The 13,286-nt window shown below is 36.3% G+C and overlaps 1 protein-coding gene across 4 annotated transcripts in view; it reads right to left on the reverse strand.

Annotated features, from left to right (window-relative positions):
* LOC136039147 (cytohesin-1-like) overlaps positions 1 to 13,286 on the reverse strand; it is a 168,004-nt gene that overhangs the window by 29,874 nt on the left and 124,844 nt on the right. For all 4 annotated transcript variants that reach the window (XM_065722635.1, XM_065722634.1, XM_065722632.1 and 1 more), the window contains one exon: positions 7,372 to 7,489. In XM_065722635.1, coding sequence (XP_065578707.1) covers positions 7,372 to 7,489 — 118 coding nt within the window. The remainder of the gene's footprint in view (positions 1 to 7,371; positions 7,490 to 13,286) is intronic.

The following is a 13,286-nucleotide window of genomic DNA, read 5'->3' on the forward strand; positions in this document are numbered from 1 at the left end:
TCAGCCCGTTGCAAGAACGAATGAAGAGTGGGATTGATTCTGATCCAAGCTTAGGCAGGGAGTGCGTCTTCCCTCCACACGAAGCAGCTCTAGCTGACCACGTAAAGACTTTATCGAAGATTTTCTACGGCATCACTGCACTAAAATTAAGGAAAATTGCATTTCAATATGCAGAAAAAACCAGTTAAGTCATAGATTCGATCAAGAAACAAAAATGGAAAACAAAAACGTAGCAAAAATGGACATAAAAAAATTTTTTTATGTATTTTTTTAGATTAATTTGTGAACACCCCACCGAAAAAATACTTATGTAATCCCCCCCCCCAAAAAAACTGGATACGGTCCTGTTTGGGATATATAATTGGTCAGTCAGTTCCGTGCCACGCCCAACTATTTTTTACTGCAATGATAATTTTAGTCCAAAATCCTTTCGACGGGAAATTCTGAGTTAGCCACTTGGTTTAAATCTATGAAAAACTATACATGAAACCTATCAATCTCATAGGACATACTGCCTGGCGTTAGAGCAGTCACCCTCAAACATATACCACGTAATTACCAAATGAATGACAATAACAGACATCATTATTTGACCGGGTGTATATTCATTGAAGGAGCATATTTTCATTCTTGTGTTTCTGTTTCTATCATCCGCTTTTTTACATGTTGTGATCCAGTTATTAATAAATTGAATTCATCCAAAACTTTATAAATATATGTAAAGCGTGACAGAGTCCAGCAATGTGTGCGTAAGGAGAAAGGTGTGCGTAAATTTGCATAATTTAGAAGGGGCAGCTTGTATAATTTACAGCGCTTTCTTCCGGGACTGGAAGGGGGATATTAACCCCAGAGGCAAGGCTATTTGACCTTTGGACTATTTTGAACAAATGGCTTGCAAGAAATTTTTGATCTGTGCGTGTAACGGCCGAAAATACAAAGTGATGAGTCAGCAAAGCCGTACACAAGGGGAGGGGGATAAGAGGTTTGAACCCCGTCAAAATTTTTCGTCCGACTCGTAAAAAAGTTACAAAAACGAATAAACCTATTTTTTACTTTTTGTACACCCTCCCCCCGAAAAAAATCCTGGATATGGCCTTGTGGTTCAGACATTCCAAATTACTATGAAAGACCTTTTGATCAATAAAGAGGTGGAAATGTATCATTTTTTTTTAAAAAAAGGTGTCCCGTAACATATTTATTTTGCACCCCATCAGGGCATAAGGCACTCACAGGCAAAAATCCGTTATAGCCCACAGGAGCGTACGCAGGAAGGCTTCAGGGCCAAACCCAACTTAAAATCATAAGTTTTTTCAATTTATGGTCGCTTCTTATGCAAACTATCATTTTATTATTATTACATCCAAAGAAATTTCTATGTACGTGCCTGATACTCCGTATACCGTTCATTACCACAAATCCCACTTCTTCTACCCTCATTAGCGAAACCACAGTTTATCGACAGTTCTAAATAATGGCTAGTCCTCTGGGAAATACCGCTAATGAGCCCTTTTTTCTTTGTGACGATCAACCGACAAGACAGGAAGGGTCAATACCCGTAAAATGAGTTCAAGTTACCTTTCCCTCTTAACCTAGGTTCACAGACAACAAAGTTGCAAAATTCGTCAGTTGCATCCTGATCTATTTCAGTCGCAATTATGTTCACAGAGGATTTTGTGGCACCTAACAATATTCAATCTCATCTTCCGTGGCTTTTGCTTTAGTTTAGAAAAATTACCCAGTTACCGATAAAAGTTTATTCTTTTTCTTCTTTAATTCCAATAATTGCTTGACGATGCACCTGAAATTGTGAAGTCGTTAACTAAGCTGCCGTGACAAGCGAACATTACTCCTGTGTGAACTTAGGGTTAAGCAATTTTTATCCCTATGTCAGCAATTAATGGAGTTGAAATAAGTACCTCTTTAATGGAAAACTGGGCAATTTTCCCAAAAAATTTCCCAAATAGCCATGAAATATGAGTGATTGTTGAAATTTAAAGCTAGTGCTAATTAAAGCCCTCCCTGTGTTATAGATACTGAAGATGCTCTTAATAAAGCATGAATTATAGCTTTAGCTTAGAGTGGGGTGCTAAGAAAGGGTAGCAGCCGCTTTTATTTATGGGGCGCTATGTTTGTTCCTTTCATCGCTCTATAGTTCCGTTTGAAAAAAGTACCTCCGTATTATGCGGTACACACTCGAGAAACGAAATTTGATTAATCATATGAAATATACCGAAATATGAGGGAAATATAGTGTTTTAGTAACAAAATTATGAAAACTACAACAAAGAATTATGGTGGGGGTCCACCCAAAAGGCATTATACTGAATACCTAGCCCAATCAAAATGCCATCTTTATATATTAAATGTTTAATTAAAAAACAAGAGCTAAGAGCTCATATGGCACTTGTGACGAGGTCAGAAGAGCCAAAAGCTCATGCTTTAAAAGGAAAATCAGAGGCTTAATGCCGGTCGGGATCTAAAATAAGAGCTCTGAGCCACGAGGTCCTTCTAAATATCAAAATTCATTAATATCCGACCACCCACTCGCAAGTTACAAATACCTCATTTTTTCTAATTTTTCCGAATTACTCCCCCTCCCCAGCTCCACCAAAGAGAGCTGATCCGGTCCGGTTATGTCAGCCACCTATCTTGGTCTTGTGCTTAGTCTTTCCACCAAGTTTCATCCTGATATCTCCGCTTTAAGCGTTTTCCAAGATTTTCGGTCCCCCCAGTAATGACAGTGGGCCCTGTCAGAATAAAAAATAAGAGATCTGAGTTTTCCAAGAGTTTAGGTTCCGCCCCCCGCAACATCCTCTTCACCGGATAAGGTTGAAATTTAATATAAGAGCTCTGAGACATGATATCCTTCCAAACATCAAATTTCATTAAGATCCGATCACTCCTTCGTAAGTTAAAAATACCTCATTTTTCAGAATTAAACCTTCCCCCACTCCCCCAAAGAGAGCAGATCCGTCCCGGTTATGTCAATTACGTATCTAAGACTTGTGCATATTTTTCCCACCATGTTTCATCCCGAACCCTCCACTCTAAGCGTTTTCCAAGATTTTAGGTTACCCTCCTCAAGTCCCCCCCCAATGTCACCGGATCCAGTCGGGATTTAAAACAAGAGCTCTGAGACATGATACCCTTCCAAACTTCAAATTTAATTAAGATTCGATCACTCCTTCGTGATTAAAAATACCTCATTTTTTCTACTTTTTCAGAATTAACCCCCCCCCCCCCAACTCCCCCAAACAGAGCAGATCCGTTCCAGTTATGTCAATAACGTATCTAGGACTTCTGCTTATTTTTCCCACCAAGTTTCATCCTGATCCCTCCACTCTAAGCGTTTTCCAAGATTTTAGGTCCCCCCTCCAACTCCCCCAATGTCATCGGTTCTGGTCGGGATTTAAAATAAGAACTCTGAGACACGATATCCTTCCAAACATCAAATTTCATTAAGATCCCATCAATTGTTCATAAGCTAAAAATACTTCATTTTTTCCGAATTAACCGGCCCCCCACTCCCCCCTAGATGGCCGAATCGGGAAAACGACTATTTCTAATTTAATCTGGTCCGGTTCCTGATACACATGCCAAGTTTCATCGTCCTAGCTTGCCTGTAAGTGCCTCAAGTAGCAAAACCGGGACAGACAGACAGACCGACAGAATTTGCGATCGCTATAGGCTATGTCACTTGGTTAATTACCTTAGACCTTAGTTCCTCCAGAGCCATTGGCATTTATGGCACTTGGTTAATACCAAGTGCCGTAAATATACCAAAAACGTAGATTTCAAGGCCAATCTAATTTTCTTTGGATACTGTCGGCCAAAAACTGGTTATTACATAAATTACATAATAAATTACATATATAATAATATGTGTAATATAATAATTGTGTAATTTATTGTATTATGTATTATTGGGGGGGGGGGGTTAAATAAACCGTTTTTAAATAATACCGGGAAATCCGGCTCTCTGTCTATGAAAAATTCCGGTACTTGTGTATTAGCCTACACGCCACTCACTCAAGTTCATGATGTGTAAAACTCGAGAACAAACCGTTTTTTCGTTAGTTTCTTCTTTACTTCAGAAATAAATTTGGGCATAGATTTGCATATTAGGGGAAGGGGGTAAAGTATAGAGGGTCTGCATGCAAAATGTGTTAGGTACAATTATTCTGCATATTATGAAGTAAGAATTGTTTTCTGACTTCGAATACTGTCCGGTTCGAACAGCTTTTGACTGTCTGAATACTCTACACCCCCCCTTATGTGCAAATGTACGGCCCAAATTATATATTTCCCATATATTCTGTCACTTGTGTTTGTCTTGTCTCGCGCTGAGCTGAAAGAAACTAGCGAAGAAACTTTAAGGCTTCCCCTCTTATGTGCAAATATATAGCCCTATTTATATATTTTTCATATATTCTGTCACGTGTTTTTGTCTTGTCTCGCGCTATGCTGAAAGAAACTAACGAAGAAACCAGTTTGTTCTCGAGTTTTACACAGCGTGAACTTGAGTGAGTGACACATAATGCACAAGTACCAAAATTCCTTCCCCCTATGGAAATAAAAAAAAAACTTAAATAAAATTCTCAAATTTGGAAAGTCTTCGTTTTCTTAAGGAGGGGGCGGTATTTCCCGGGGGGAGTATTTTCCTCAGGGGGGAGGGGTATTTTAATCGGAGGGAGGATAAACGCCTAAAACCAGATGTGATGACTGTAACTTATAGCACTCTACATTAATTAACAGATAGTTAAAATGAAAATGGTTTATCTTTAAGTAGATCTGGAGAGAGGGGGGCAAAGACAATGGGGCCTAGGCTCCTTATTGCAATTTGTATTGTCTTAATTTTACCAGGGAGGGGAGTTGCCCACTAGAGCCCTCTCCGTCGATGAACATGCTCGGGGGATAAAGCGATAGCCTGTCACATAAAAAGATCCTTCTCCTGTAAAAACTTAAAGCCCCCTAAAAGAGTCTACTAAGACCCCTTGCCCTTACAACTTTGGATATCTGGACCTAGTGAGAAAAGGACATTTAAAACAAAATACACGATCACTCTACTGCTAAAAAAATGAGAAATAATTTCGATACAATTGCGAAAAAATACATGATTTGATTTCATTAACTACGATTGCTAACACAGGAAATTGAACGTGTTCTTTTCCGACTTTTATCTATCTTAATTATGCGACAACTACTTTAAATTCAGGTAAAATTTCATTGTATGAGAAAAGGATATATATAAGATGAAATTAATTATTCCAGATTTTGAAACTTGTTGAATTCCTTTTCTGTCAAAGTAACGAAACAGGTTGGAATGCGCCACTGTTTCACAAAAAATGGCAGTTTGGGGAGGGGCAAGTGTACGTTGTGGCCTAAACTCTTTGCGTATTAATATATCGACGCACAGAAAACCTTTTGTAAAAGTTGATATAGAACCGCGAATAGCAAATTTCAAGTCCAAGAGTTGCATTAAAAATGGGAAATGCTTATTCCAAAGGCTTAATCCCAAGGTCGTATCCAGGAGGGGGGGGTCAGGGGGTTTGAAACCCCTCTCCTGAAATGTCTGTCCGACTCCTAAAAACATAACAAAATAAATATACGCACATTTTTTATTCATTTTTTGTACCCCCCCCGAAATAAATGCTGGATATGACCCTGCTTAATCAATCCTAACAGATAAATGCGCAAAACTTTCAATGGCTCAAACGGGGCAAACAGACGCACACTCTTCAATACCCTCCTAAACTCAGCAGCGTTCGCCGGGGTCATATTATTCAGTATGAGTCTACTATGCTTGATAAAACCAACTTGTCCAATGCTTGATAAAAAAAACTTTCAATGCCCTTCCTCAAAACTAGGGAAAGGACTTGGACCCACACGTGTTTATTTTTTTGTAACCACGGGAGGATGATTTCAACTCTAGGTGGACAAAGCCTCAAAGATAGCTTGGCTAGGTAATTCCCAATAGGTTCCAAACTAGGTATATAATAGGTTCTAAGCTAGGAGAGGTTCCAAACCAGGCTCGAATAATATCCTCCCCAAAAGACGCGTACACAGGGGAAGAGAGGTCTTCAATCCCAGATACCCTCCAACCTAAAAATATCAATCTTTGCAGTTTTTATGGGAATAAGGGCCCCATCTCCACCTCAGAAGAAAGTTCTGCTACATTAATATCCCTAATCCAAATGAATGTTTTGTAAAAATTAGATACAATAAAACCAGTTTAGGACAAAAAAAGGACTATTTTAACCATCAGAGTCTAGTGCCCTCATTAGTGAAACCTTTCAAGCCGTCCCTTGAATGCTAGAACTGTCTCCACCTGTCTCTGTAGTAATCAACACTTTCTTCTGAAAAACGATTATCTGAACAACATTCTGCTTCAATGCATGCACAGCATGCATGATTTTGATGTTGGCAAGAAGATAACAGGCCAAAAAAGACCTACCCTAAAATCTGAAAACTGTTAAAGCTCCAATTTTGGAAGTTAAAGTCTGCTTTATCTTTTAAAATGGTTTAGTGAATTTTTTTCCAATATTTCGTCGAAGGAGACCCTGTCAGGAAAACTAAAAAACGGTGGCCGTTAAAATAACGTTTACAGCTATTCTGGGGGAGAGTACTGTTTGAGAATTCATGTCTAACCCATATCCCTTTCCTACGTACATAATAGATATTCTTTAGTGTTAAAAGGGAAGTTTGAAATCAGGAAAGCATATTCAAGATCATGATATACTTGACAAATATACACAATTTAGAGGCCAACCTGATCTATGTCTATATGAGTGTGTTATCAGTGTTATCAAAAATACTTTACCGGGAAGCAAAGAAACTTTCCCAGAGATAAATATTCATGCACTTGGGAGACAAGATGAACTTTCCATAGGACAATCAAAAGGTCCCCCTCTTGAGAAAATAAAAAACAGGGGCCTGAGTATACAACTTTTGGTATTTGAACCATCCTCCAGGAACATCAGTTATGCCTCCCTCCCCCTCAAACTTCAGAAGCTCAGTGTAGCCCGTGACAAAATGACATTTATAACTCAGTTTACAATTAAAGTAGATCTAAAAAAAATAAAACAAGAAAAACTAATAATTCTGACACAGTTAGAAAAGAAAAATACAAGATGTAGCAACATTCGTAATGGTTGCAAATACAGCATATTAGAGAACATGCCCTGTTTGCATACTTAAAGAATGGAACATAAAAAAAAAAAAATTAGAACTAAAATAAAAACAAACAAGTAAAAACATCATTTGAAGCACTAGGAAAGTTTTTTTTAGACTGTAATATACTAAAATAATTTGTGTTTTTTTAATGGTCCTACGTTTGTAGCAGTGTTTAGTGGCGTCATCAAAGATACTTACAGCATCAGGGGTGTGTTGGATAAGACCGTGTTCCACAAGGTATTCAATCCCTTTCTTAGGGTCCATATTAAACTTCTTTCGGCCAATTGATAGCTGCTTGGCACGAACTTGATTTTTGCTAAAAGTGAATACATCAATCATTTAATGAAATAGTTCAAATACTTGAAAATAAAAAGTCCCAGTTCCTTAAGAATGACCCCTGAATCACAAAGGCCGTAGAATAAATAATTGAGATTACTAAATATACTTTAGCGTAAAGAGCGAGGTATTACGAGAAGGTGAATCCCTCATATGCGTAATAATTTCTGTTCGTTTTAAGTTTTAATGCTGCTCCTTACTTTCAGTTGAATCAATAAAAAACTTTTATTTATTTTTTCATTGTTTCTTTTTAAATGTTGGAAAATCCTGCTCCTTCTTCATTGTAATTATCTTCCCCGTGACAAATTTCTCCATGGACAGATCCTCCCATGTAAGCCACCCTCAACTTCTCCCCTTCCCCAAACCAAACATACTCCCCTGAAAACATCTGTACACTTCCCAATAACCATTACTCTATGTAAACACTGGTCAAAGTTTGTAACTTGTAGCCCCTCCCACGGGGACTGTAGGGGAGTAAGTCGTCCCCAAAGACATAGTTATTAGGTTTTTCGACTATGGTGAGAAAATGAGCATGGAAGGGGGCCTAGGTGCCCTCCAATTTTATTGGTCACTTAAAAAGGGCACTAGAACTTTTAATTCTCGTTAGATTGAGCCCTCTTGCAACATTCTAGGACCACTGGGTCGATACGATCACCCCTGGGGAAAAAAGCAAACAAACAAATAAACATGCACCCGTGATCGGTCTTCTGGCAAAAACTACGAATATCCAATTTTTGCGGATAAGAGATTAAAACTTCTACAGTGGAGTTCTCTGATACGCAGAATGCAATGGCGTGATTTTCGTTAAGATTGTATGACTTTTAGGGTGTGTTTCCCCCTATTTTCTAAAATAAGGCAAATATTCTCAGGTTCGTAACTTTTGATGGGTAATACTAAACTTGATGAAACTTATATATTTAAAATCAGCATTAAAATGCGATTATTTTGATGTAACTATTGATTTATCATAATTCCATTTTTTAGAGTTTCGGTTACTATTGAGCCAAGTCACTCCTTATTACAGTTCGTTACCATGAACTGTTTGATATCTGAATGTAAGAGACAGCCAAATGCTCGTCATCATGAGCTAGAAGTTTTTTTAAGATGGGCCTGGAAGGCTTGACTTGGCGCAACTGTCTCGGACTGTCACACCAACTTCTCTGGACATATTCTAGATCAATCATATTTTTCGTAGTCTCTAATACAGTTACAAAAGTAGCATCATATACTGGATGCCGCCTTTTTTGTAACGATTGATTATTGTGCGTTGCTTTAAAAAAGACGAGATTGTGGAGGGTATATCTTTGATTCTGGAAAACCAAATGCCCTGAAGTTGAAAGATCTTTTCTATTGTTCTAGATCAGACCCCGCAACCTATTTCCCCTACAGGCACGTTTTGATATGAACTAGCATTAAAATATAAGCAATCAGCCAATTAGCATTCAACAGTAAAGCAGTATCACATGTGTGTACAGACTTCTTGTTAGGGAGTAATAGAGGATAATAGTAAGAGAGGATAATAGCCAGCTAATTATAAAAAAATTGTATTTTAAACACATGTCCAGAAAAATACAAAAATAAAATTAAATTCACACCAAAATCAAACTGGAAAAGCAAAATAAAGGACATACGCTAATAATCTGACTTACAAAATTCAATATAAAAAAACAGCAAATTGTTCGATATTTCATGAAAGAACAACTATTCAGTTAAGTGAATCCAATCTATATAAATCGGTAACAAAATAAATGAGCAAACCTATTCTTTTGATAAGATCCAGAAATTCTGGTCAAGGATAAAATATATTGCTATATATATTGCTATATATATATATATATATATATATATATATATATATATATATATATATATATATATATATATATATATAATGAAAAGAGAGATCACCAATGCTACAGCACAAAAAAAAAAAAAAAAAAAAAAAAAAAAAAAAAAAAAAAAAAAAAAAAAAAAAAGGAGACAGAAGGAGAAAAGGAAGACTGTTTTCCTAAATTAGTGATTAATATAGACCAGCACTTGAATGAGGCCTTAACCCTACTCATCCATACAATCACATAGGTCAAACAGCATAGCCACACACAATCAACCATAAAGAATAATCCATGGACAGGCAGTCATGTCGTCAATAAGTATAAGTCGTCATTTGCCAAACAATAGAAAAAATAATATAGACAAATAATTCAGAGGCAACACCCAACATAAGGGCTCATCAGGAGAATACACTGGCCTATATAGGGTTTCGCCACTCTAAATTCTCTACCCAGCACAGTGTTGTGGCTACCACAGAATATCCATGGCATCCCCGCGTCAGGTATCACCCCCAAAATACATGCCTATGAAAAAAAAAAAACAAAAAAAAAAAAAAAACAGCAAATGTAAAACAACCAAGTAAAACCAAAAACAAGCTTATCCTGTTAATATATCCCTCCCTTTAGCAACAATAGGTAAACTAAATATTATAAATTTTACCAAATCACAAATATTAACCCATTGCAAAAAACCTGAATGAACTAAACAATTATAGAATTCATCTTTACCATGTGGCTAATATATATATATATATATATATATATATATATATATATATATATATATATATATATATATACTAGCTGTTGGGGTGGCGCTTCGCGCTACCCCAACACCTAGTTGGTGGGGGCGCTTCGCGCCCCCCCCCCAAGCCCCCCCGCGCGCGTAAGTCGTTACGCGCCATATTAGTTACGCGCCATTGTAGTTGTGTCCCTATGTCCCACCTGTGAATATAGATAGATATATATATATATATATATATATATATATATATATATATATATATATATATATATATATATATATATATATATATATGTTTTTAACTACGTAAAACTTGCGAATATACAACATTCTTTGCTGTCCCATTGTCTGTGCATATAAATAGATTGTCAGGTTTACCGACTCTTGAACATGCAACATATAATGGTCCATGGGAAAACAATCCGTATTCAGATCTATACCTCATGATTCTAATGATTGCCCTTGAGCTTTGTTGATGGTGATTGCTAATCGACCATTCCCTGAGTCGCCATCGTCATTTATATATCCCCCTGTGCACCCCGGCGTCCCCTTTGTAGTTATGTCCCTGTGTCCCGGTCGTCATTTATATTCCCTGTGTCCCGGTCGTCATTTGTGTCCCGGTGTTCCAGTCTGTGATTTCTCTTTGAGTGTCCCGGGCGTCATTTATATTCCTTGTGTCCCGGTGTCCCGGTCGTCAATTATATCCCCCTGTGCCCCCCGGCGTCCCCATTGTAGTTGTGTCCCTGTGTCCCGGTCGTCATTTATATTCCCGGTGTCCCGGTCTGTATATACATTCGTTTTTTAGTTTTGTTTTTCTCCTTTATTTTTTTCCTTTTTTCTTTTTTTTCTTTTTTAGTTTATTTAGATTTTTAGATTTTTTAGTTTTTTTATTAGTTTTTAGTTTTTTTGTAGTTTTTACCATTTTTTTAGTTTTTTTAGTTTTTTTTTTTACTTATGTCCTGGTCGTCATTTATACTCCCTGTGTCCCGGTCGTCATTTGTGTCTCGGTGCTTTGTTGATTGCTAATTTATATTATATTTATATTTATATTTTTTATATTTATTAATATTTTTTTAGTTTTCTTTTTCTCTTATTTTTCAGTTTTTTCCTTTTTTTTTAGTTTTTTCTTTTTTAGTTTTTAGTTTTTTTTTGTTTTTTACCTTTTTTTAGTTTTTTTAGTTTTGTAGCTTTTTTAGTTTTTTTATTAGTTTTTAGTTTTTTTTTAGTTTTTGCCTTTTTTTAGTTTTTTCAGTTTTTTTTAGTTTTTAGTTTTTTACCTTTTTTTAGTTTTTTTTTAGTTTTTTAGCTTTTTTGTTTTTTTTTCTTTTTTGTTTTTTTTGTAGTTTTTACCTTTTTTAGTTTTTTTTCTTCTTTTGTATTAGTGTGAAATAATTCAGACGTCATATGCGGACAAACACGACGTCACTCGACAGACAGACAGACAGACATAACCCACAAACAACTTATTTTTATATATATTTATTCATATTTTTTTAGTTTTCTTTTTCTCTTTTATTTTTCAGTTTTTTCCTTTTTTTTAGTTTTTTTCTTTTTTAGTTTTTAGTTTTTTTTAGTTTTTTACCTTTTTTTAGTTTTTTCTAGTTTTTTTAGTTTTTTAGCTTTTTTAGCTTTTTTAGTTTTTTTATTAGTTTTTATTTTTTTTGTAGTTTTTGCCTTTTTTTTATTTTTTTCAGTTTTTTTTTAGTTATTAGATTCTTACCTTTTTTTAGTTTTTTTAGTTTTTTAGCTTTTTTAGTTTTTTTTTCTTTTTAGTTTTTTTTGTAGTTTTTACCTTTTTTAGTTTTTTTCTTCTTTTGTATTAGTGTGAAATAATTCAGACGTCATATGCGAACAAACATGACGTCACCTGATCCATCCACAGATCCACACACAGACAACTTATTTTTATATATATAGACTAGCTGTTGGGGTGGCGTTTCGCGCCACCCCAACACCTAGTTGGTGGGGGCGCTTCGCGCCCCCCCCAAGCCCCCCCGTGCGCGTAAGTCGTTACGCGCCATATTAGTTACGCGCCATATTAGTTACGCGCCATTGTAGTTGTGTCCCTGTGTCCCACCTGTGAATATAGATAGATTTATATATGTGTTTCAAACTACGTAAAAATTGCGAATATACAACATTCTTGGCTTTCCCATTGTCTGTCCATATACAAAGCCGTATGTACTAATAATGACGTCATATGCAAACGCTCTTTTTACAAACAAACAAACATGCATACACACAACTCGTTTTTATATAGATAGATAGATAGATAGATACAATACAAATTAACTACGTAAAACTTGTGAATATACAACAGTCTTCGCTGTCCCATTGTCTGTGCGTATAAATAGATTGTCAGGTTTACCGACCCTCAAAGATGCAACATACAATTGTACATTGGTAAAGCAATCTGTATTAAGATCTATACCGCATTTTTCTAGTGATTGCCCTTGAGCTTTGTTGATGGTGGTTGCAAATGCTAATCGAATTGGGAATTGCAATCTTTTAAATTGAAAAAGCAGATCCGTTGGAATCATGGGAATGCGAGGAATAAGAACAGCCCCACCCTCATAAGGCCCTGTCAAGATTGTGGCATCTATTAGGTTTTCCATTGTTGTTTTTTTTTACGGCAAGTCGCGTGCCATTGCAAAGCTTTGGTGGGTTGATATTTCTTAAAAGTATTATTGGTACGCCTATTTTTAGTTGTAGCAGGTGTGGTGGACACCCTGAAGGATCTATGGAATTTAAAAATTCAGATGGATAATTAACCGCTTCATTTGGTTCCGAAATACAAATTAACTGCGTAAAACTTGCGAATATACAACATTCTTCGCTGTCCAATTCTCGCTGCATATAAATAGATTGTCAGGTTTACCGACCCTCGAACATGCAACGTACAATTGTCCATGGGAAAAACAATCAGTATTAAGATCAATACCACATTTTTCTAATGATTGACCTTGAGCTTTGTTAATGGTGATTGCAAATGCTAATCGAATTGGGAATTGCAATCTTTTAAATTGAAAAGGCAGATCTGTTGGAATCATGGGAATGCGAGGAATAAGAACAGCCTCACCCTCAAAAGGCCCTGTCAGGATTGTGGCCTCTATTAGGTTTTCCATTGTTTTTTTTACGGCAAGTCGAGTGCCATTGCAAAGCTTTGGTGGGTTTATGTTACGTAACAATATTATTGGTACGCC

Source organism: Artemia franciscana, chromosome 19 (genome assembly GCF_032884065.1).
Source record: "Artemia franciscana chromosome 19, ASM3288406v1, whole genome shotgun sequence".
Taxonomy (NCBI): domain Eukaryota; kingdom Metazoa; phylum Arthropoda; class Branchiopoda; order Anostraca; family Artemiidae; genus Artemia; species Artemia franciscana.